Source organism: Mustelus asterias, unplaced genomic scaffold (assembly GCF_964213995.1).
Source record: "Mustelus asterias unplaced genomic scaffold, sMusAst1.hap1.1 HAP1_SCAFFOLD_490, whole genome shotgun sequence".
Taxonomy (NCBI): Eukaryota; Metazoa; Chordata; class Chondrichthyes; order Carcharhiniformes; family Triakidae; genus Mustelus; species Mustelus asterias.
Window position 1 is genome coordinate 62,549 of NW_027590442.1, and position 23,300 is coordinate 85,848.

General features: G+C 51.1%; 1 protein-coding gene across 2 annotated transcripts in view; it reads left to right on the forward strand.

The window, feature by feature from the left end:
* Positions 1 to 23,300, forward strand: part of LOC144486846 (rho-related BTB domain-containing protein 2-like) — a 289,061-nt gene that overhangs the window by 32,946 nt on the left and 232,815 nt on the right. For both annotated transcript variants that reach the window (XM_078204866.1, XM_078204867.1), the window contains exon 4: positions 14,361 to 14,546. In XM_078204866.1, coding sequence (XP_078060992.1) covers positions 14,361 to 14,546 — 186 coding nt within the window. The remainder of the gene's footprint in view (positions 1 to 14,360; positions 14,547 to 23,300) is intronic.

The following is a 23,300-nucleotide window of genomic DNA, read 5'->3' on the forward strand; positions in this document are numbered from 1 at the left end:
TCCAGACAGAACAGCTTGTGGAATTCTGCATTAGGGTTAGGGTTCTTACTGTGCTTACCCCAGTCCAACGCCGGCAGCTCCACATCATTTCTTCCATTGAGCCAGTGTCTAATCCAATTTACTACCTCCCCATGTATACCTAGCGACTGAACCTTCCTAACTAACCTCCCATGAGGGACCTTGTCAAAGGCCTTGCTGAAATCCAGGTAGACAACATCCACCGCCTTCCCTTCATCCACTTTCCTGGTAACCTCCTCGAAAAACTCTAATAGATTGGTCAAACATGACCTACCACGCACAAAGCCATGTTGACTCTCCCTCGTAAGTCCCTGTCTATTCAAATATTTGTAGATCCTATCCCTTATCACACCTTCCAATAACTTGCCCACCACCGACGTCAAACTTACTGGCCGATAATTTCCCGGATTTCTTTTGGAACCTTTTTTAAACAACGGAACAACATGAGCCACCCTCCAATCATCCGGCACCTCCCCCGTGAATACTGACATTTTAAATATGTCTGCCAGGGCCCCTGCAAGTTCAACCCTAGCTTCCCTCAAGGTCCGTGGGAATACCCTGTCCGGTCCTGGGGATTTATCCACTCTGATTTGCCTCAAGACAGCGAGCACCTCCTCCCCTTTAATCTGTAAAGGTTCCATGGCCTCCCTACCTGTTTGCCCTATTTCCGTAGACTCCATGCCCGTTTCCTCAGTAAATACGGATGCAAAAAAACCATTTAGTATCTCCCCCATCTCTTTTGGTTCCATACACACTGTACCACTCTGGTCTTCAAGAGGACCAATTTTATCCCGCACTATCCTTTTGCTCCTAACATACCTATAGCAGCTCTTTGGATTTTCCTTCACTCTGTCTGCCAAAGCAACCTCATGTCTTCTTTTAGCCCTCCTGATTTCCCTCTTAAGTAGCTTCTTGCACTTTTTATACTCCTCGAGCATCTGATGTGTTCCTTGCTGCCTGTACATTTCATACAACTCTCTCTTCCTCTTAATCAGTGTTACAATCTCCCTCAAGAATCAAGGTTCCTTATTCCGATTTACTTTGCCTTTAATCCTGACAGGAACATACAAACTCTGCACTCTCAAAATTTCTCCTTTGACGACCTCCCACTTTCCATTTACATCCTTACCAGAGAACAGCCTGTGCCAATCCACACTTCCCAGATCCCTTCTCATTTCATCAAATTTGGCCTTTTTCCAGTTCAGAACTTCAACCCGAGGACCAGATCTATCCTTATCCACGATCAGGTTGAAACTAATGGCATTATGATCACTGGATCCAAAGTGTTCCCTCACACTCACATCCATCACCTGCCCTAACTCATTTCCCAATAGGAGATCCAATATCGCATCCTCTCTAGTTGGCACCTCTATATACTGATGTAGAAAATTCTCCTGAACACATTTTACAAACTCTACCCCGTCTAAACCTTTAACAGTATGCGAGTCCCAATCTATATGTGGAAAATTAAAATCCCCTACTATCACAACTTTGTGTTTCTTGCAGTTGTCAGCTATCTCTCCGCTGATTTGCTCCTCCAATTCTCGCTGACTATTGGGTGGTCTATAATACAAGCCCATTAATGTGGTCATACCTTTCCTGTTTCTCAGCTCCACCCATAGGGCCTCTGTAGACAAGCTCCCTAATCTATCCTGCCTGAGTACCGCTGTAACATTTTCCCTGACCAACAATGCCACCCCCCCACCTTTTATCCCTCTGCCTCTGTCCTGCCTGAAACATTGGAACCCTGGAACATTGAGCTGCCAGTCCTGCCCCTCCTGTAGCCAAGTTTCACTAATGGCTATAATGTCATATTTCCACGTGTCTATCCACGCCTTCAGCTCATCTGCCTTCCCCACAATACTCCTGGCATTGAAATAGACACACCTCAAAAAATTATTTCCACCACACTCTACCCTTCCATTTGTGATTTTGCTTGAACTAACCTGTCTTTTTACCCCTGCTCCACGATCTGCTCTGGCACTCTGGTTCCCATCCCCCTGCAAATCTAGTTTAAACGCTCCCCAATAACACTAGCAAATCTCCCTGCAAGTATATTGGTCCCCTTGTAGTTTAGGTGTAACCCGTCTCTCTTGTACAGGTCCCACCTGCCCCAAAAGAGGTCCCAATGATCCAAGAATTGGAAACCCTGCCCCCTGCACCAGTTCCTCAGCCACGTGTTTATCCGCCCAAGCATCCTACTCCTGCCCTCACTGGCATGTGGCTCAGGTAGCAATCCTGAGATTACTACCCTCGGGGTCCTGCTTTTTAACTTCCTTCCAAGCTCTTTGTACTCACTCTTTAGGACCTCCTCACTCTTCCTTCCCACGTCATTGGTACCGATGTGTACCACGACATCTGGCTGATCACCTTCCCACTTTAGAACGCTGTGCACGCGATCAGAGACATCGCTGACCTTGGCACCTGGGAGGCAACAAACCATGCGGGAGTCTCTGTCCCGACCACATAACCTCCGGTCTGTACCTCTGACCATCGAGTCCCCTATCACTACTGCTCTCCTCTTCTTCATCCCACCCTTTTGCGCTGTAGAACCAGACTCAGTATCAGAGTTCCGGCTGTCGCAGCTTGTCCCAGGTAAAGCATCTCCCACAACAGTATCCAATTCAGTATACCTGTTGTGGAGGGGTATGGCCACAGGGGAACCCTGCTCTGCCTGTCCTTTCACACTGCCATTTCCTCTCCTTACAGTAACCCAATTTCCTGTGCTCTGCTGCTTAGGTGTAACTATCTCCCTTCGGAGACTAGGGTGCTCAATTTTAATAAAGGAAACTATGGGGATATGAGGCGTGAGTTGGCCTTGATGGCAGAGCATTTAGAAAGCAGTGGCAGGATCAGACAGAGTCAGCATGGATTTATGAAGGGGAAACCATGCCTGACAAATCTGTTGGAATTCTTTGAAGATGTAACTAGCAGAGTTGACAAGGGTGATCCAGTCGATGTGGTATATTTGGACTTTCAGAAAGTGTTTGGCAAAGTCCCGAATAAGAGATTATTGTGCAAGATTAAAGCGCATGGGATTGGGGGAAGTGTATTGAGATGGATAGAAAACTGGTTGGCAGAGAGGAAACAAAGAGTAGGAATTAATGGGTCCTTTTCAAATTGGCAGGCAGTAACTAATGGGGTGCCACGGGGACCGGTGCTGGGACCCCAGATATTCACAATATATATTAATGATTTGGATGAGGGAACAAAATGTAATATCTCAAAGTTTGCAGATGATACCAAGTTGGGTGGGAGGGTGAACTGTGACGAGGATGCAGAGATCCTTCAGAATGATCTGGACAGGTTGGGTGAGTGGGCAAATCAATGGCAGATGCAGTATAATTTGGATAAATGTGAGGTTATTCACTTTGGAAGCAAAAACAAGGCGGCAGATTACTACCTGAATGGCTGTAAATTGGGAGAGGGGAGTGTGCAGCGGGACCTGGGTGTCCTTGTGCACCAGTCACTGAAGGTAAGCATGCAGGTGCAGCAGGCGGTAAAGAAGGCAAATGGTATGTTGGCCTTCATTGTGAGAGGTTTTGAGTACAGGGGCAGGGATGTGTTGTTGCAATTATACAGGGCCTTGGTGAGGCCACACCGAGAGTATTGTGTGCAGTTTTGGTCTCCTTTTCTGAGGAAGGATGTTCATGTTCTCGAGGGAGCGCAGCGAAGGTTTGCCAGGCTGATTCCGGCGATGGCGGGAGTGATGTTTGAGGAGAGATTGATAAGGTTCGGATTGTTTTCACTGGAGTTCAGACAAATGAAGGGGGGAATCTCATTGAGACTTATAAAATTCTAACAGGACTAGACAGGGTAGATGCAGGGAGGATGTTCCCGATGGTGGGGGAGTCCAGAACCCAGGTCAGAGTCTGAGGATTCAGGGTAGACCATTTAGGACAGAGGTGAGGAGACATTTCTTCACCCAAAGAGTGGTGAGCCTGTGGAATTCATTACCACAGGAAGTAGTTGATGCCAAAACATTGAATGTATTCAAGAGGCGGCTAGTTATAGCACTTGCGTCAAATGGGATCAAAGGTTATGGGGAGAAAGCAGGATTGGGTTATTGAGTATTCAGCCATGATCATGATGAATGGCAGAGCAGGATCGAAGGGCCAAATGGCCTCCTGCTCCTATCTTCTATGTTTCTATGTTTTTATCAAGTCACCCTCAACTTTCTTTGTTCCAAGGAAAATAACCCCAACCTATCCAGTCTCTCCTTCTTGCTGCACTTTTCTTGCCCTCACAACATTCTTGTAAACCTCCTGCATTCTCCTCGCACTAATTACATCCTTCCTGTAATATAGTGACCAGAACTGCAGCCAATACTCCAGTTGTAGCCTCACCAGTGTTTTATACAACTCCAACTGAGCTCACTGGACTGGGTGGCTGGTTTGTGATGCAGAACAACACCAACAGCATGTGTTCAATTCCCAGATCAAACATGACCCCAACTAAACTAATTTCTTCTGCCTGCCCTCGCTCCATATTCCTCTATTTCTTGCATATTCATGTGCTTATCTAAAAGCCTCTTAAACACCTCTATCGTATCTGCCTACACCACCACCACTCCTGGCAACGCATTCCAGACACCTCCCACTCTCTTTGTAAAGAAGACTTGCCACTCACATCTTCCTTGAACTTTCCCCCTCTCGCCTTAGAACATAGAACATAGAACATAGAACATTACAGCGCAGAACAGGCCCTTCGGCCCACGATGTTGCACCGACCAGTTAAAAAAAAAACTGTGACCCTCCAACCTAAACCAATTTCTTTTCGTCCATGAACCTATCTACGGATCTCTTAAACGCCCCCAAACTAGGCGCATTTACTACTGATGCTGGCAGGGCATTCCAATCCCTCACCACCCTCTGGGTAAAGAACCTACCCCTGCCATCGGTTCTATAACTACCCCCCCTCAATTTAAAGCCATGCCCCCTCGTGCTGGATTTCTCCATCAGAGGAAAAAGGCTATCACTATCCACCCTATCCAAACCTCTAATCATCTTATATGTTTCAATAAGATCCCCTCTTAGCCGCCGCCTTTCCAGCGAAAACAATCCCAAATCCCTCAGCCTCTCCTCATAGGATCTCCCCTCCATACCAGGCAACATCCTGGTAAACCTCCTCTGCACCCTCTCCAAAGCCTCCACATCCTTCCTTAAGTGTATGCCCCCTAGTATTAGACATTAGATCCAACAGTGGGGAGCAGATCGGCGATGCTGAATGGCTGTTGCGGGAAGATTTGAATCGGTGCAGTTACTGCTTTCAGAAGGTGGTTTGTGGAGGAGCTGCTGTTATGGGACAGTTAAACCCCAAACACTACTCAGTGTTTCCCTCCCTACCTTCTCCTCTAACCAAAATATAGTCACTGTGAGGACCACAAGCAGGGGAAAGGTGAGTTCAAATTCTTTTATTCTATTAATCGTAAAAGGGCAGTATGGCAGGGCAATGGCGTGCTCCTCCTGCCAGATGTGGGAAATTAGGGAGCAATCTAGTCTCCCGGACAACTTTGTCTGCAGGAAGTGTGTCCAGTTACAACTCCTCACACACCCCATTGTTCGGTTGGAGCAGCAGGTGGATGCACTGCAGAGCACAGAGGAGGCAGAGAGTGTGATAGACACTAGTTACAGGGAGGTTGTCACACCACAGGTTCAGTCAGGTAGATGGGTGACTGCCAGGAGAGGCAGGCAGGTAGTGCAGGAGTCTCCTGTGGCTGTTCCCCTTTCAAACAGGTATACCATTTTGGATACTGTTGAGGGGGATAGCCTGTCAGGGGAAGATACCAGCAGCAGCCAGGCCTGTGGCACCACAGCTGGTTCTGCTGTGGAGCAGGGTCGGGCAAAGAGCAAGTGAGCAGTAGTAATAGGGGACTCGCTAGTCAGAGGCACAGACAGGCGTTTCTGTGTTAGGTTTTTTAGGGAACATTAAAACTGACAAAGCCCCAGGGCCTGATGGCATCTATCCTAGACTGCTCAGGGAGACGAGAGGTGAAATTGCTGGGCCTCTGACGGAAATCTTTGTCGCTTCTTTGGACACGGGTGAGGTCCCTGAGGATTGGAGGATAGCGAATGTGGTCCCGTTGTTTAAGAAGGGTAGCAGGGATAACCCAGGAAATTATAGGTCGGTGAGCTTGACGTCCGTGGTAGGGAAGTTGTTGGAGAGGATTCTTAGAGACAGGATGTATGTGCATTTAGAACGGAACAATCTCATTAGTGACAGACAGCATGGTTTTGTAAGAGGGAGGTCGTGCCTTACAAATTTGGTGGAGTTTTTTGAGGAAGTGATAAAAACGGTTGATGAAGGAAGGGCCGTGCATGTCGTCTATATGGATTTCAGTAAGGCATTTGACAAAGTCCCACATGGCAGGTTGGTTAAGAAGGTTAAGGCTCATGGGATACAAGGAGAAGTGGCTCGATGGGTGGAGAACTGGCTTGGCCATAGGAGACAGAGGGTAGTGGTCGAAGGGTCTTTTTCCGGCTGGAGGTCTGTGACCAGTGGTGTTCCGCAGGGCTCTGTACTGGGACCTCTGCTATTTGTGATATATATAAATGATTTGGAAGAAGGTGTAACTGGTGTAATCAGCAAGTTTGCGGATGACACAAAGATGGCTGGAATTGCGGATAGCGAAGAGCATTGTCGGGCAATACAGCAGGATATAGATAGGCTGGAAAATTGGGCGGAGAGGTGGCAGATGGAATTTAATCCGGATAAATGCGAAGTGATGCATTTTGGAAGAAATAATGTAGGGAGGAGTTATACAATAAATGGCAGAGTCATCAGGAGTATAGAAACACAGAGGGACCTAGGTGTGCAAGTCCACAAATCCTTGAAGGTGGCAACACAGGTGGAGAAGGTGGTGAAGAAGGCATATGGTATGCTTGCCTTTATAGGACGGGGTATAGAGTATAAAAGCTGGAGTCTGATGATGCAGCTGTATAGAACGCTGGTTAGGCCGCATTTGGAGTACTGCGTCCAGTTCTGGTCGCCGCACTACCAGAAGGACGTGGAGGCACTGGAGAGAGTGCAGAGAAGGTTTACCAGGATGTTGCCTGGTATGGAGGGTCTTAGCTATGAGGAGAGATTGGGTAGACTGGGGTTGTTCTCCTTGGAAAGACGGAGAATGAGGGGAGATCTAATAGAGGTATACAAGATTATGAAGGGTATAGATAGGGTGAACAGTGGGAAGCTTTTTCCCAGGTCGGAGGTGACGATCACGAGGGGTCACGGGATCAAGCTGAGAGGGGCGAAGTATAACTCAGACATCAGAGGGACGTTTTTTACACAGAGGGTGATGGGGGCCTGGAATGCGCTGCCAAGTAGGGTGGTGGAGGCAGGCACGCTGACATCGTTTAAGACTTACCTGGATAGTCACATGAGCAGCCTGGGAATGGAGGGATACAAACGATTGGTCTAGTTGGGCCAAGGAGCGGCACAGGCTTGGAGGGCCGAAGGGCCTGTTTCCTGTGCTGTACTGTTCTTTGTTCTTCTTTTGTTCACGATCGAGACTCCAGGATTGTGTGTTGCTTCCCTGGTTCCAGGGTCAAGGACGTTTTGTACAGTTGCAGCATGACCTCCTGGTTCCGAAACTCAATCCCTCTACCAATAAAAGCTAACACACCGTACGCCTCGGTGCCAACTTTCAGGGATCTATGCACATGGACACCCAGATCCCTCTGTTCATCCACACTACCAAGTATCTTACCATTAGCCCAGTACTCTGTATCCCTGTTACTCCTTCCAAAGTGAATCACCTCACACTTTTCCGCATTAAACTCCATTTGCCACCTCTCAGCCCAGCTCTGCAGCTTATCTATGTCCCTCTGTAACCTGCCACTTCCCTCCGCACTGTCTACAACTCCACCGACTTTAATGTCATCCGCAAATTTACTAATCCATCCTTCCACGCCCTCATCCAGGTCATTAATAAAAATGACAAACAGCAGTGGCCCCAAAACAGATCCTTGCGGTACACCACTAATAACTCAGCTCCAGAATGAATATTTCCCATCAACCACCACCCTCTGTTTTCTTACAGCTAGCCAATTCCTGATCCAAACCACTAAATCACCCTCAATCCCATGTGTCCGTATTTTCTGCAAAAGCTTACCATGGGGAACCTTAACAAACGCTTTGCTGAAATCCATATACACCACATCAACCGCTTTACCCTCATCCACCTCTTTGGTCACCTTCTCAAAGAACTCAATAAGGTTTGTGAGGCACGACCTACCCTTCACAAAACCGTGCTGACTATCCCTAATCAAATTATTCCTTTCTAGATGATTATAAATCCTATCTCTTATAATCCTTTCCAAAACTTTGCCCACAACAGAAGTAAGGCTCACCGGTCTATAATTACCAGGGTTGTCCCTACTCCCCTTCTTGAACAAGGGGACAACATTTGCTATCCTCCAGTCTTCTGGCACTGTTCCTGTAGACAATGACGACACAAAGATCAAAGCCAAAGGCTCTGCAATCCCCTCTCTAGCCTCCCAGAGAATCCTAGGATAAATCCCATCCGGCCCAGGGGACTTATCTATTTTTACCCTCTCCAGAATTGCTAACACCTCCTTATGAACATCAATCCCATCCAGTCCAACAGCCTGCATCTCAGTACTCCCCTCGACAACTGTCCCTCTCCAGTGTGAATACTGATGAAAAATATTCATTTAGTGCCTCTCCTATCTCTTCAGACTCCACGCACAACTTCCCACTACTGGAGATACCTTTCTTCACTGTCCACTATGCCACCAATCTTGGTGTCATTTGCAAACTTACTAACCATGCCTCCTATATTCTCATCCAAATCATTGATATAAATGACAAAACAGTGGGCCCAGCACTGATCCCTGAGGCACACCACTGGTCACAGGCCTCCAGTTTGAAAAACAACCCTCTACAACCACCCTCTGTCTTCTGTCAAGAAGCCAATTTTGTATCCATTTCGATACCTCTGGATCCCATGAGATTTAACCTTATGCAACAACCTACCATGCGGTAAGATGAGTATAGAGGGATAAGGGCTGAATGAGGACATTTTTTTTTAAAGTAAAAGATTTTTTAATGTTTATTTATTAGTCACAAGTGAGGCTTACATTAACACTGCAATGAAGTTACTGTGAAATTCCCCTAGTCACCGCGCTCTGAAGCCTGTCCGGGTCTGCAGACTGTGGGAGGAAACCGGAGCACCCGGAGGAAACCCACACAGACACGGGGAGAACGTGCAAAGTCCACACACACACACACACTGACCCAAGCCGGGAATCGAACCCAGGCCCCGGAGCTGTGAGCAGTGCTAACCACCCGTTGGGATAATCGGGACTAGCTTAATGGTTTAAAAAAAAGAGCAGCATGGACAAGTTAGGCCAAAGGGCCTGTTTCCATGCTGTAAAATCGATGACTCTTTCAGATCCTGGAGATTTATCCACCTTCACCCAGAGGGTGGTGAATGTGTGGAATTCACTACCACAGAATGTAGGTGAGGCCTAAGCATTGTGTGATTTAGAACATAGAAAGCCACAGCACAAACAGGCCCTTCGGCCCACAAGTTGCGCTGATCATATCCCTACCTCTAGGCCTATCTATAGCCCTCAATCCCATTAAATCCCATGTACTCATCCAGAAGTCTCTTAAAAGACCCCAACGAGTTTGCCTCCACCACCACCGACGTCAGCCGATTCCACTCACCCACCACCCTCTGAGTGAAAAACTTACCCCTGACATCTCCTCTGTACCTACTCCCCAGCACCTTAAACCTGTGTCCTCTCGTAGCGAGAAGAAATTAGATTTCGCTCTTGGGGCAAAAGGGATCAAGGGATATGGGGGGGAAGGGGAGATCAGGATATTGAATTTGATGATCGGCCATGATCAAAATGATTGGCGGAACAGGCTCGAAGGGCCGAATGGCCTCCTCCTGCTTCTAGTTTCTATGTTTGAATCCCATCAATTTCCCCAAAACCATTTCCCTTCTAATGCTGATTTCCACCAGCTCCCCACAAAAACATGTGGGACCCTATGTTTCTATTCTCGCATGTCTGATGTCGTGCTGCCGTGTTTCTCCCAATCTGATGTAGAGGTCCTGTGTTTCTCATAGGTCTAATGTAGTGGTGCTGTGTTTCTCATAGGTGTAATGTAGTGGTCCTGTGTTTCTCATAGGTGTAATGTAGTGGTGCTGTGTTTCTCCCAGGTCTGATGTAGTGGTGCTGTGTTTCTCATAGGTGTAATGTAGTGGTCCTGTGTTTCTCATAGGTGTAATGTAGTGGTCCTGTGTTTCTCATAGGTGTAATGTAGTGGTGCTGTGTTTCTCCCAGGTCTGATGTAGTGGTGCTGTGTTTCTCATAGGTGTAATGTAGTGGTCCTGTGTTTCTCATAGGTGTAATGTAGTGGTCCTGTGTTTCTCATAGGTGTAATGTAGTGGTGCTGTGTTTCTCCCAGGTCTGATGTAGTGGTGCTGTGTTTCTCGCTCGTCTGATGTAGTGGTCCTGTGTTTCTCATTAAACAAACAAAGAACAATACAGCACAGGAACAGGCCCTTCGGCCCTCCAAGCCTGCACCGATCATGTGTTCCTAACTAGACCATCCGATTGTATCCCTCTATTCCCAGTCTGTTCATGTGGCTATCTAGATAAGTCTTAAATGATCCCAGCGTGTCCGCCTCAATCACCTTGCCCAGCAGCGCATTCCAGGCCCCCACCACCCTCTGTGTAAAATACGTCCCCCGCATATCTGTATTGAACCTTGCCCCCCTCACCTTGAACTTGTGACCCCTTGTGTTTGTCATTTCTGACCTGGGAAAAAGCTTCCAACTGTTCACCCTATCTATGCCCTTCATAATTTTATAAACTTCTATTAGGTCACCCCTCAACCTCCGTCTTTCCAGGGAGAACAACCCTAGTTTACTCAATCTCACCACATAGCTAATACCCTCCACACCAGGCAATATCCTGGTAAACCTTCTCTGCACTCTCTCCAAAGCCTCCACGTCTTTCTGGTAGTGTGGCGACCAGAACTGGACACAGTATTCCAAATGTGGCCTAACCAACGTTCTAAACAGCTGCAACATCAGACCCCAACTTTTATACTCTATGCCCCGTCCAATAAAGGCAAGCATGCCATATGCCTTCTTCACCACCTTTTCCACCTGTGCTGCCACCTTTAAGGATCTGTGGACTTGCACACCCAGGTCCCTCTGTGTGTCTATATTCCTGATGGTTCTGCCATTTATTGTATAGCTCCCCCCTGCATTAGATCTACCAAAATCCATCACTTCGCATTTATCTGGATTGAATTCCATCTGCCATTTCTCCGCCCAATTTTCCACCCTATCTATATCCTGCTGTATTCTCTGACCATGTTCATCACTATCCGCAACTCCAGCAATCTTTGTGTCGCCTGCAAACTTACTGATCAGATCAGCTACATCTTCCTCCAAATCATTTATATATATCACAAACAGCAGAGGTCCCAGTACAGAGCCCTGCGGAACACCACTAGTCACAGACCTCCAATCAGAAAAACACCCCTCCACTGCTACCCTCTGTCTTCTGTGGCTAAGCCAGTTCTCCACCCATCTAGCTAGTTCACCTTTTATCCCATGAGATTTAACCTTTTGCACCATCCTGCCATGAGGGACCTTGTCAAACGCTTTACTAAACTCCATGTAGACGACATCCACGGCCCTTCCCTCGTCAATCTTTTTTGTCACCTCCTCAAAAAACTCAACCAAATTTGTGAGGCATGACCTCCCTCGTGCAAAACCATGCTGTCTATCGCTAATGTGACTCAACACATTGACGAAGGAAAAGCGGTAGATGTGGTTTACATGGACTTCAGCAAGGTGTTCGATAGGTCCCCATGCAAGACTTCTCGAGAAAGTGAGAGGGCATGGGATCCAAGGGGCTGTTGCCTTGTGGATCCAGAACTGGCTTGCCTGCAAAAGGTAGAGAGTGGTTGTAGACAGGTCTTTTTCTGAATGGAGGTCGGTCACCAGTGGAGTGCCCCAGGGATCTGTTCTGGGACCCTTGCTGTTTGTCATTTTCATAAATGACCTGGATGAGGAAGTGGAGGGATGGGTTGGTAAGTTAGCCGACGACACGAAGGTTGGTGGTGTTGTAGATAGGTTGGAGGGATGTCAGAAACTGCAGTGTGACATAGATAGGATGCAAGACTGGGCGGAGAAGTGGCAGATGGACTTCAACCCAGATAAATGTGTAGTGGTCCATTTTGGCAGGTCAAATGGGAGGAAGGAGTATAATATCAAGGGTAAGACTCTTAGCAATGTAGAGGATCAGAAGGACCTTAGGGTCCGGGTCCATAGGACTCTTAAATCGGCCCCGCAGGTGGAGGAGGTGGTTAAGAAGGCGTATGGTGTGCTGGCCTTCATCAATCGAGGGATTGAGTTTAGGAGTTGGGAGATAATGATGCAGCTTTATAAGACCCTCGTCAGACCCCACTTGGAGTACTGTGCTCAGTTCTGGTTGCCTCATTACAGGAGGGATGTGGAAATGATTGAAAGGGTGCAGAGAAGATTTACAAGGATATTGTCTGGATTGGTTGGCATGCCTTATGAGGATAGGCTGAGGGAGCTCGGTCTTTTCTCCTTGGAGAGACGAAGGATGAGAGGTGACCCGATAGAGGTGTACAAGATGTTGAGAGGTATAGATCAGGTGGATTCTCGGAGGCTTTTTCCCAGGGCTGAAATGGCTGCTACGAGAGGACACAGGTTTAAGGTGCTGGGGAGTAGGTACAGAGGAGATGTCAGGGGTAAATTTTTCACTCAGAGGGTGGTGGGTGAGTGGAATCGGCTGCCGTCAGTGGTGGTGGAGGCAAACTCGATAGGGTCTTTTAAGAGACTTCTGGATGAGTACATGGGACTTAATAGGATTGAGGGTTATAGGTAAGCCTATATATAAGCCTAGGTAGGTAGGGACGTGACCGGCGCAACTTGTGGGCCGAAGGGCCTGTTTGTGCTGTATTTTTTCTATGTTCTAATGAGACTATTCAGTTCTAAATGTGTATAGAGCCTATCTCTAAGAATCTTCTCCAACAATTTCCGTACCATAGACGTCAAGCTCACTGGCCTATAATTACCCGGGTTATCCTTGCTACCCTTCTTAAATAACGGGACCACATTAGCTATCCTCCAGTCCTCTGGGACCTCACCTGTGTCCAGTGAAGAAACAAAGATTACTGTTAGAGGCCCAGCAATTTCATCTCTTGTCGAGGTCTAATGTAGCGGTGCTGTGTTTCTCCCAGGTCTAATGTAGCGGTGCTGTGTTTCTCCCAGGTCTGATGTAGTGGTGCTGTGTTTCTCCCAGGTCTGATGTTGTGATCCTGTGTTTCTCCCAGGTCTAATGTAGCGGTGCTGTGTTTCTCCCAGGTCTGATGTAGTGGTCCTGTGTTTCTCCCAGGTCTAATGTAGTGGTGCTGTGTTTCTCCCAGGTCTGATGTTGTGATCCTGTGTTTCTCCCAGGTCTGATGTTGTGATCCTGTGTTTCTCCCAGGTCTGATGTTGTGATCCTGTGTTTCTCCCAGGTCTGATGTAGTGGTCCTGTGTTTCTCCCAGGTCTGATGTAGTGGTCCTGTGTTTCTCCCAGGTCTGATGTAGTGGTCCTGTGTTTCTCCCAGGTCTGATGTAGTGGTCCTGTGTTTCTCCCAGGTCTGATGTAGTGGTCCTGTGTTTCTCCCAGGTCTGATGTAGTGGTCCTGTGTTTCTCCCAGGTCTGATGTAGTGGTGCTGTGTTTCTCATAGGTCTGATGTTGTGATCCTGTGTTTCTCCCAGGTCTGATGTAGTGGTCCTGTGTTTCTCCCAGGTCTGATGTAGTGGTCCTGTGTTTCTCCCAGGTCTGATGTAGTGGTGCTGTGTTTCTCCCAGGTCTGATGTTGTGATCCTGTGTTTCTCATAGGTCTGATGTAGTGGTGCTGTGTTTCTCCCAGGTCTGATGTTGTGATCCTGTGTTTCTCATAGGTCTGATGTAGTGGTCCTGTGTTTCTCCCAGGTCTGATGTTGTGATCCTGTGTTTCTCCCAGGTCTGATGTAGTGGTCCTGTGTTTCTCCCAGGTCTGATGTAGTGGTCCTGTGTTTCTCCCAGGTCTGATGTAGTGGTCCTGTGTTTCTCCCAGGTCTGATGTAGTGGTGCTGTGTTTCTCCCAGGTCTGATGTAGTGGTCCTGTGTTTCTCCCAGGTCTGATGTAGTGGTCCTGTGTTTCTCCCAGGTCTGATGTAGTGGTCCTGTGTTTCTCCCAGGTCTGATGTAGTGGTCCTGTGTTTCTCCCAGGTCTGATGTAGTGGTGCTGTGTTTCTCCCAGGTCTGATGTAGTGGTCCTGTGTTTCTCCCAGGTCTGATGTCGTGGTGCTGTGTTTCTCATTGGCAAACCCGAACTCTCTGCGTAATGTGAAGACAATGTGGTTCCCTGAAATCCGGCACTTTTGCCCGCGGACACCGATCCTTCTTGTTGGTTGCCAGCTGGACTTGCGATTCACTGATCTGGATGCTGTGAATCGGGCTCGGAGGCCACTCGTCAAGTAAGTACTCTCGTTAATTTGTTCTTGAAATGTGAACTAGGGGTCGTAGTTTGAGGATAAGGGGTAAACCTTTTATATCTGAGGTGAGGAGAAATTTCTTCACACAGAGGGTGGTGAATGTGTGGAATTCACTCCCACAGAATGTCGTTGGGACCAAAACATTGTCTGATTTCAAGAAGAAATTAGATATCGCTCTTGGGGCTAAAGGGATCAAGGGATATGCGGGGAAGGGGGGGGGATCTGGATATTGAATTTGATGATCAGCCATGATCATAGTGAATGGCAGAGCAGACTCGAAGGGCCGAATGGCCTCCTCCTGCTTCTACTTTCTATGTTTCTTACAGTATTAACCTCATCCCTAGAGCATTTTCCCCATCTCTATAGCATTAATGTGGGAATTGTGCAGATATGTCCAGTACACAAGAAACAGGACAACCCCAACCCGGCCAATTACCGCCCAATCAGTCTACTCTCGATCATCAGTAAAGTGATGGAAGGGGTCATCGACAGTGCTATCAAGCAGCACCTGCTCAGCAATAACCTGCTCAGTGAGGCCCAGTTTGGGTTTCGCCAGGGTCACTCAGCTCCTGACCTCATTACAGCCTTGGTTCAAACATGGACAAAAAAGCTGAATTCCAGAGGTGAAGTGAGAGTGACAGCCCCTGACATCAAGGCCGCATTCGACCGAGTGCGGCATCAAGGAGCCCGAGTGAAACTGGAATCGATGGGTATCAGGGGACAAATCCTTGGATTTGCTTTATTATTGTCACATGGCTGGAAGGGGCTGTTTCCATGCTGTAAACCACTGTGACTCTATGACGCTATAATGGAATTACCATAGCTGAATCCCCCATTATTGACATCCTGGGTGTTACCATTGACCAGAAACTGAACTGGACTAGCCATATCAATACTGTGGCTACCAGAGCAGGTCAGAGGCTAGTGCTGACTTGAGCAAGGTGTACAATTTATAAACATTGGTTCAAGGTGAGGGGTGGGAGGTTTCGGGGGGATTTGAGGAAAAACCTTTTTACCCAGAGGGTGGTGACGGTCTGGAATGCGCTGCCTGGGAGGGTGGTGGAGGCGGGATGCCTCACATTGTTTAAAAAGTACCAGGATGAGTACTTGGCACATCATAACATTCAGGGATATGGGAGTCTAAAACTGGAGGGCACAGGTTTAAGATGAGAGGGGAGAGATACGAACGTGTCCAGAGGGGCAATTTTTTTCACACAGAGAGTGGTGAGTGTCTGGAACAAGCTGCCAGAGGTAGTAGTAGAGGTGGGTACAATTTTGTCTTTTAAAAAGCATTTACCAGGAAAGTGGATGAAGGGAAGGCGGTGGATGTTGTCTACCTGGATTTCAGCAAGGCCTTTGACAAGGTCCCTCATGGGAGGTTAGTTAGGAAGGTTCAGTCGCTAGGTATACATGGGGAGGTAGTAAATTGGATTAGACACTGGCTCAATGGAAGAACAGTAAGAAGTCTCACAACACCAGGTTAAAGTCCAACAGGTTTATTTGGTAGCAAATACTATAAGCTTTCGGAGCACAGCTCCTTCGTCAGATGGAGCTTCCTCCAACCGGAAAAACACCCATTTATTCCGACTCTTTGCTTCCTGTCGGATAGCCAGTCCCCAATCCACTTTAACACACTACCCCCAACTCCGTGTGCCCTAATCTGCAGGGTGGTTCAGGAAGGCAGCTCATCACCACCTTCTTAAGGGCAATTAAGGATGGGCAATAAATGCTGGCCTAGCTAGTGATATCCTCATGCCATGAAGAAATGAGAGAAGAGTCTGCATTTGGAGTCAGTCATTTGGAGCCTGCTCCGCCATTTCGTGAGATCGTGGCTGACCTGAGTGTTCCCCGTAACCCTTATCTCTCTTGTCAGTGACTAATCTGCAGGAACCTTGGCCTTGGAAAAAGCAGTGTCCCAGCCTTCACTGCCCTTCTGGGCAAGAGAGTTAAAAGACTCGGACCCTCTGAGGGAAGGAAATTTAAAGTTTATCTCTTGGTCACAAGTAAGGCTTACATTAACACAGCAATGAAATTACTGTGAAATTCCCCGAGTTGCCACACTCCGGCGCCTGTTCGGGTCAATGCACCCTAACCAGCACGTCTTTTAGACTGTGGGAGGAAACCAGAGCGCCCGGAGGAAACCCACGCAGACAGGGGAAGAATGTGTAAACTCCACACAGACAGTAACCCAAGCCGGGAATTGAACCCGAGTCCCTGGTGCTGTGAGGCAGCAGTGCTAACCACTGTGCCACCGTGCCGTCCCAGGTCCCTGGCACTGTGAGAGAGCAGTGCTAACCACTGTGCCACCGTGCTGCCCCGGGTCCCTGGCGCTGTGAGGCAGCAGTGCTAACCACTGTGTCACCGTGCTGCCCCGGGTCCCTGGCGCTGTGAGGCAGCAGTGCTAACCACTGTGTCACCGTGCTGCCCCGGGTCCCTGGCACTGTGAGAGAGCAGTGCTAACCACTGTGTCACCGTGCTGCCCCGGGTCCCTGGCACTGTGAGGGAGCAGTGCTAACCACTGTGTCACCGTGCTGCCCCGGGTCTCTGGCGCTGTGAGACAGCGGTGCTAACCACTGTGTCACCGTGCTGCCCCGGGTCCCTGGCACTGTGAGGCAGCAGTGCTAACCACTGTGTCACCGTGCTGCCCCGGGTCCCTGGCTCTGTGAGAGAGCAGTGCTAACCACTGTGCCACCATGCTGGCCCGGGTGCCTGGTACTGAAACAGCAGTGCTAACCACTGTGCCGCTGTGCCGCGCCTGTTGTTTAGCCTGTTCAGCCTGAGTGTGGAGTGAATGGGTGTGTGTATCTGTGTATGGGTGCGTGGGTGGGGTGCGTGGGTGGGGTGCGTGGGTGGGATGCGTGGGTGGTTGTGTATGGGTGTGTGGATGTTATGTGTATGGGTGTGTGTATCTGTGTATGGGTGTGTGTATCTGTGTATGGGTGTGTGTATCTGTGTATGGGTGTGTGTATCTGTGTATGGGTGTGTGTATCTGTGTATGGGTGTGTGTATCTGTGTATGGGTGTGTGTATCTGTGTATGGGTGTGTGTATCTGTGTATGGGTGTGTGTATCTGTGTATGGGTGTGTATCTGTGTATCTGTGTATGGGTGTGTATGGGTGTGTGGGTAGTGTGCGCGCGTGTCTGGGTGTGTGCGCGCGTGTCTGGGTGTGTGCGCGCGTGTCTGGGTGTGTGCGCGCGTGTCTGGGTGTGTGCGCGCGTGTCTGGGTGTGTGCGCGCGTGTCTGGGTGTGTGCGCGCGTGTCTGGGTGTGTGCGCGCGTGTCTGGGTGTGTGCGCGCGTGTCTGGGTGTGTGCGCGCGTGTCTGGGTGTGTGCGCGCGTGTCTGGGTGTGCGCGCGCGTGTCTGGGTGTGCGCGCGCGTGTCTGGGTGTGCGCGCGCGTGTCTGGGTGTGCGCGCGCGTGTCTGGGTGTGCGCGCGCGTGTCTGGGTGTGCGCGCGCGTGTCTGGGTGTGCGCGCGCGTGTCTGGGTGTGCGCGCGCGTCTGGGTGTGCGCGCGCGTCTGGGTGTGCGCGCGCGTCTGGGTGTGCGCGCGCGTCTGGGTGTGCGCGCGCGTCTGGGTGTGCGCGCGCGCCTGGGTGTGCGCGCGTGTGTGCCTGGGTGTGCGCGCGTGTGTGCCTGGGTGTGCGCGCGTGTGTGCCTGGGTGTGCGCGCGTGTGTGCCTGGGTGTGCGCGCGTGTGTGCCTGGGTGTGCGCGCGTGTGTGCCTGGGTGTGCGCGCGTGTGTGCCTGGGTGTGCGCGCGTGTGTGCCTGGGTGTGCGCGCGTGTGTGCCTGGGTGTGCGCGCGTGTGTGCCTGGGTGTGCGCGCGTGTGTGTCTGGGTGTGCGCGCGTGTGTGTCTGGGTGTGCGCGCGTGTGTGTCTGGGTGTGCGCGCGTGTGTGTCTGGGTGTGCGCGCGTGTGTGTCTGGGTGTGCGCGCGTGTGTGTCTGGGTGTGCGCGCGTGTGTGTCTGGGTGTGCGCGCGTGTGTGTCTGGGTGTGCGCGCGTGTGTGTCTGGGTGTGCGCGCGTGTGTGTCTGGGTGTGCGCGCGTGTGTGTCTGGGTGTGCGCGCGTGTGTGTCTGGGGGTGCGCGCGTGTGTGTCTGGGGGTGCGCGCGTGTGTGTCTGGGGGTGCGCGCGTGTGTGTCTGGGGGTGCGCGCGTGTGTGTCTGGGGGTGCGCGCGTGTCTGGGTGTGTGTGTGTGTGTCTGGGTGTGTGTGTGTGTCTGGGTGCGTGTGTGTGTGTCTGGGTGCGTGTGTGTGTGTCTGGGTGCGTGTGTGTGTGTCTGGGTGCGTGTGTGTGTGTCTGGGTGCGTGTGTGTGTGTCTGGGTGCGTGTGTGTGTGTCTGGGTGCGTGTGTGTGTGTCTGGGTGCGTGTGTGTGTGTCTGGGTGCGTGTGTGTGTGTCTGGGTGCGTGTGTGTGTGTCTGGGTGCGTGTGTGTGTGTCTGGGTGCGTGTGTGTGTGTCTGGGTGCGTGTGTGTGTGTCTGGGTGCGTGTGTGTGTGTCTGGGTGCGTGTGTGTGTGTCTGGGTGCGTGTGTGTGTGTCTGGGTGCGTGTGTGTGTGTGTCTGGGTGCGTGTGTGTGTGTGTCTGGGTGCGTGTGTGTGTGTGTCTGGGTGCGTGTGTGTGTGTGTCTGGGTGCGTGTGTGTGTGTGTCTGGGTGCGTGTGTGTGTGTGTCTGGGTGCGTGCGTCTGGGTGCGTGCGTCTGGGTGCGTGCGTCTGGGTGCGTCTGGGGGTGTGCGCGTATGTTCGACTGGAGCAGGACAGAGGGAGAGATTCTCAGCAGCAGTGCTGAGGGTGAGTAAAGTGCTGTGATTTATTTATTTATTTAATCCGTTTTTTCGCGGGCTTTTTTTCAAGGGTTTAAACTAAAGGAAGTGGGAGTAGGCCGCAGGGGATTCTGGGAGATTGTGTGTTTTTAGTATAAAAGTCACTCTATACAGCGGGCAGCGTCGGGAGCGGGCAGCGTCGGGAGCGGGCAGCGTCGGGAGCGGGCAGCGTCGGGAGCGGGCAGCGTCGGGAGCGGGCAGCGCGGGAGCGGGCAGCGTCGGGAGCGGGCAGCGTCGGGAGCGGGCAGCGTCGGGAGCGGGCAGCGCGGGAGCGGGCAGCGTCGGGAGCGGGCAGCGTCGGGAGCGGGCAGCGCGGGAGCGGGCAGCGTCGGGAGCGGGCGGCGTCGGGAGCGGGCGGCGTCGGGAGCGGGCGGCGTCGGGAGCGGGCAGCGTCGGGAGCGGGCAGCGTCGGGAGCGGGCAGCGTCGGGAGCGGGCAGCGTCGGGAGCGGGCAGCGTCGGGAGCGGGGAGTAGAGTGTGAACTGGCTTTGGCTCACGGAGCTTCGGCGAGGACAGGCAGAGGCAGGGTAGGGTTTCACTTTTAAATTACACCAACTTATACAAGGTAAATTGGTATGGAGGGATATGTAATGTGCTGCTTCTGCATGATGTGGGAGCAAGTGGACCCCAGGGTGGACCCCAGGGTGGACCCCAGGGTGGACCCCAGGGTGGACCCCAGGGTGGACCCCAGGGTGGACCCCAGGGTGGACCCCAGGGTGGACCCCAGGGTGGACCCCAGGGTGGACCCCAGGGTGGACCCCAGGGTGGACCCCAGGGACCATGTCTGCAGTAAGTGCTGGTTGCTGGAGGATCTCCAGCTCAAGGTAGATGAACTGGACTCTGAGCTACAGACACTGAGGCTTATCAGGGAAGGGGAGAGCTATCTGGATAATGTGTATAAAGAGAAAGTCATGGCCCTTAGACTGACTAACCTGACATGAGCAGCCTGGGAATGGAGGGATACAAACGATTGGTCTAGTTGGACCAAGGAGCAGCACAGGCTTGGAGGGCCGAAGGGCCTGTTTCCTGTGCTGTACTGTTCTTTGTTCTTAACTTAGCTGGGGGTCAGGGACAACAGGGAGTGTGGCGGGCAGTGGGGGGAAGAAGGCGGGCAGTGGGGGGAAGAAGGCGGGCAGTGGGGGGAGAGAAGGCGGCGGGCAGTGGGGGGAGAGAAGGCGGCGGGCAGTTGGGGCAGAGAAGGCGGCGGGCAGTGGGGGGAGAGAAGGCGGCGGGCAGTGGGGGGGAGAGAAGGCGGCGGGCAGTGGGGGGAGAGAAGGCGGCGGGCAGTGGGGGGAGAGAAGGCGGCGGGCAGTGGGGGGAGAGAAGGCGGCGGGCAGTGGGGGGAGGGAAGGCGGCGGGCAGTGGGGGGAGGGAAGGCGGCGGGCAGTGGGGGGAGGGAAGGCGGCGGGCAGTGGGGGGAGGGAAGGCGGCGGGCAGTGGGGGGAGGGAAGGCGGCGGGCAGTGGGGGGAGGGAAGGCGGCGGGCAGTGGGGGGAGGGAAGGCGGCGGGCAGTGGGGGGAGGGAAGGCGGCGGGCAGTGGGGGGAGGGAAGGCGGCGGGCAGTGGGGGGAGGGAAGGCGGCGGGCAGTGGGGGGAGGGAAGGCGGCGGGCAGTGGGGGGAGGGAAGGCGGCGGGCAGTGGGGGGAGGGAAGGCGGCGGGCAGAGGGGGGAGGGAAGGCGGCGGGCAGTGGGGGGAGGGAAGGCGGCGGGCAGTGGGGGGAGGGAAGGCGGCGGGCAGTGGGGGGAGGGAAGGCGGCGGGCAGCGGGGGGAGGGAAGGCGGCGGGCAGCGGGGGGAGGGAAGGAAGTAGTTTGTGGGAGGTAAAGTCCCAAGAACCTCAGCCCTTAAATCTGTGCAACAGATTTGAGGTTCTTGCCACCAGTGTAGATGGGAAAAATGACTGCGAGAAGGACGAGCAAACTGTCGGCAGTACCAGGGTGCTGCTGGAACGGAGAAATCAGAGAGAAATGTAGTAGTAATTGGGGATAGTGTAGTTAACGGCACAGACACTGTTCTCTGTGACCAGGAGAAGCAATACCGTAGGTTGTGTTGCCTGCCTGGTGCTCGGGTCCAGGATGTATCATCTGGGCTGCAGAGGAATTTGGAGTGGGAGGGTGAAAATCCAGTTGTCGTGGTCCATGTAGGTGCCAATGACATCGACAAAACAGGAACTAAGGATCTACAGAGGGAGTACGAAGAGCTGGGGAACAAATTAAAAAGCAGAACCAACAAGGTGGTGACCTCTGGATTACTACCTGAGCCACGCGCAAATTGGTGCAGGGTTAATAGGATTAAGGAGACGAATGCGTGGCTCAAGGATTGGTGTGGGAGGAATGGGTTCGGATTCATGGGGCATTGGCACCAGTATTTGGGCAGATGGGACCTGTATAGATGGGATGGTCTCCGTTTGAACCGTGCTGGGACCAGAGTCCTAGCGAATCGTATCACTAGGGCTGTAGATCGGGCTTTAAACTAATTTATGGGGGGGAGGGTGCAGAGGTAAGAGGAATTACCAGGGGATATCCAGGCATTTAGGAAGAATAGACAGGAAGGAAAAGGTGGTGGGGTAGCTCTGTTAATAAAAGATAATGATGTGGAGATGCCGGCGTTGGACTGGGGTAAACACAGTAAGAAGTTTAACAACAGGTTAAAGTCCAATAGGTTTATTTGGTAGCAAATAAATTTATTTGGTAGTTTATGTGGCTTTTGCTACCAAATAAACCGGTTGGACTTTAACCTGGTGTTAAACTTCTTACTGAATACGGGGATGGTGCCAGAGGACTGGAGAATGGCGAATGTTGTTCCTCTGTTTAAGAAAGGGAATAGAAATGACCCTGGTAATTATAGACCGGTTAGTCTTACTTCGGTGGTTGGTAAATTGATGGAAAAGGTCCTTGGTGATGGGATTTACGACCATTTAGAAAGATGCGGATTAATCTGGGATAGTCAGCACAGATTCGTGAAGGGCAAGTCGTGCCTCACAAATTTGATAGAATTTTTTGAGGAGGTAACTAAGTGTGTTGATGAAGGTAGGGCAGTTGATGTCATATACATGGATTTTAGTAAGGCGTTTGATAAGGTCCCCCATGGTCGGCTTATGATGAAAGTAAGGAGGTGTGGGATAGAGGGAAAGTTGGCCGATTGGATAGGTAACTGGCTATCTGATCGAAGACAGAGGGTGGTGGTGGATGGAAAATTTTCGGACAGGAGGCAGGTTGCTAGCAGAGTGCCACAGGGATCAGTGCTTGGTCCTCTGCTCTTTGTGATTTTTATTAATGACCGAGAGGAGGGGGCTGAAGGGTGGATCAGTAAATTTGCTGATGACACCAAGATTGGTGGAGTAGTGGATGAGGTGGAGGGCTGTTGTAGGCTGCAAAGAGACATAGATAGGATGCAAAGCTGGGCTGAAAATGCAAATGGAATTTAACCCTGATAAATGTGAGGTGATTCATTTTGGTAGGACTAATTTAAATGTGGATTACAGGGTCAAAGGTAGGGTTCTGAAGACTGTGGAGGAACAGAGAGATCTTGGGGTCCATATCCACAGATCTCTAAAGGTGGCCACTCAAGTGGATAGAGCTGTGAAGAAGGCCTATAGTGTGTTAGCTTTTATTAACAGGGGGTTGGAGTTTAAGAGCCGTGGGGTTATGCTGCAACTGTACAGGACCTTGGTGAGACCACATTTGGAATATTGTGTGCAGTTCTGGTCACCTCACTATAAGAAGGATGTGGAAGCGCTGGAAAGAGTGCAGAGGAGATTTACCAGGATGCTGCCTGGTTTGGAGTGTCGGTCTTATGAGGAAAGGTTGAGGGAGCTAGGGCTGTTCTCTCTGGAGCGGAGGAGGCTGAGGGGAGACTTAATAGAGGTTTATAAAATGATGAAGGGGATAGATAGAGTGAACGTTCAAATACTATTTCC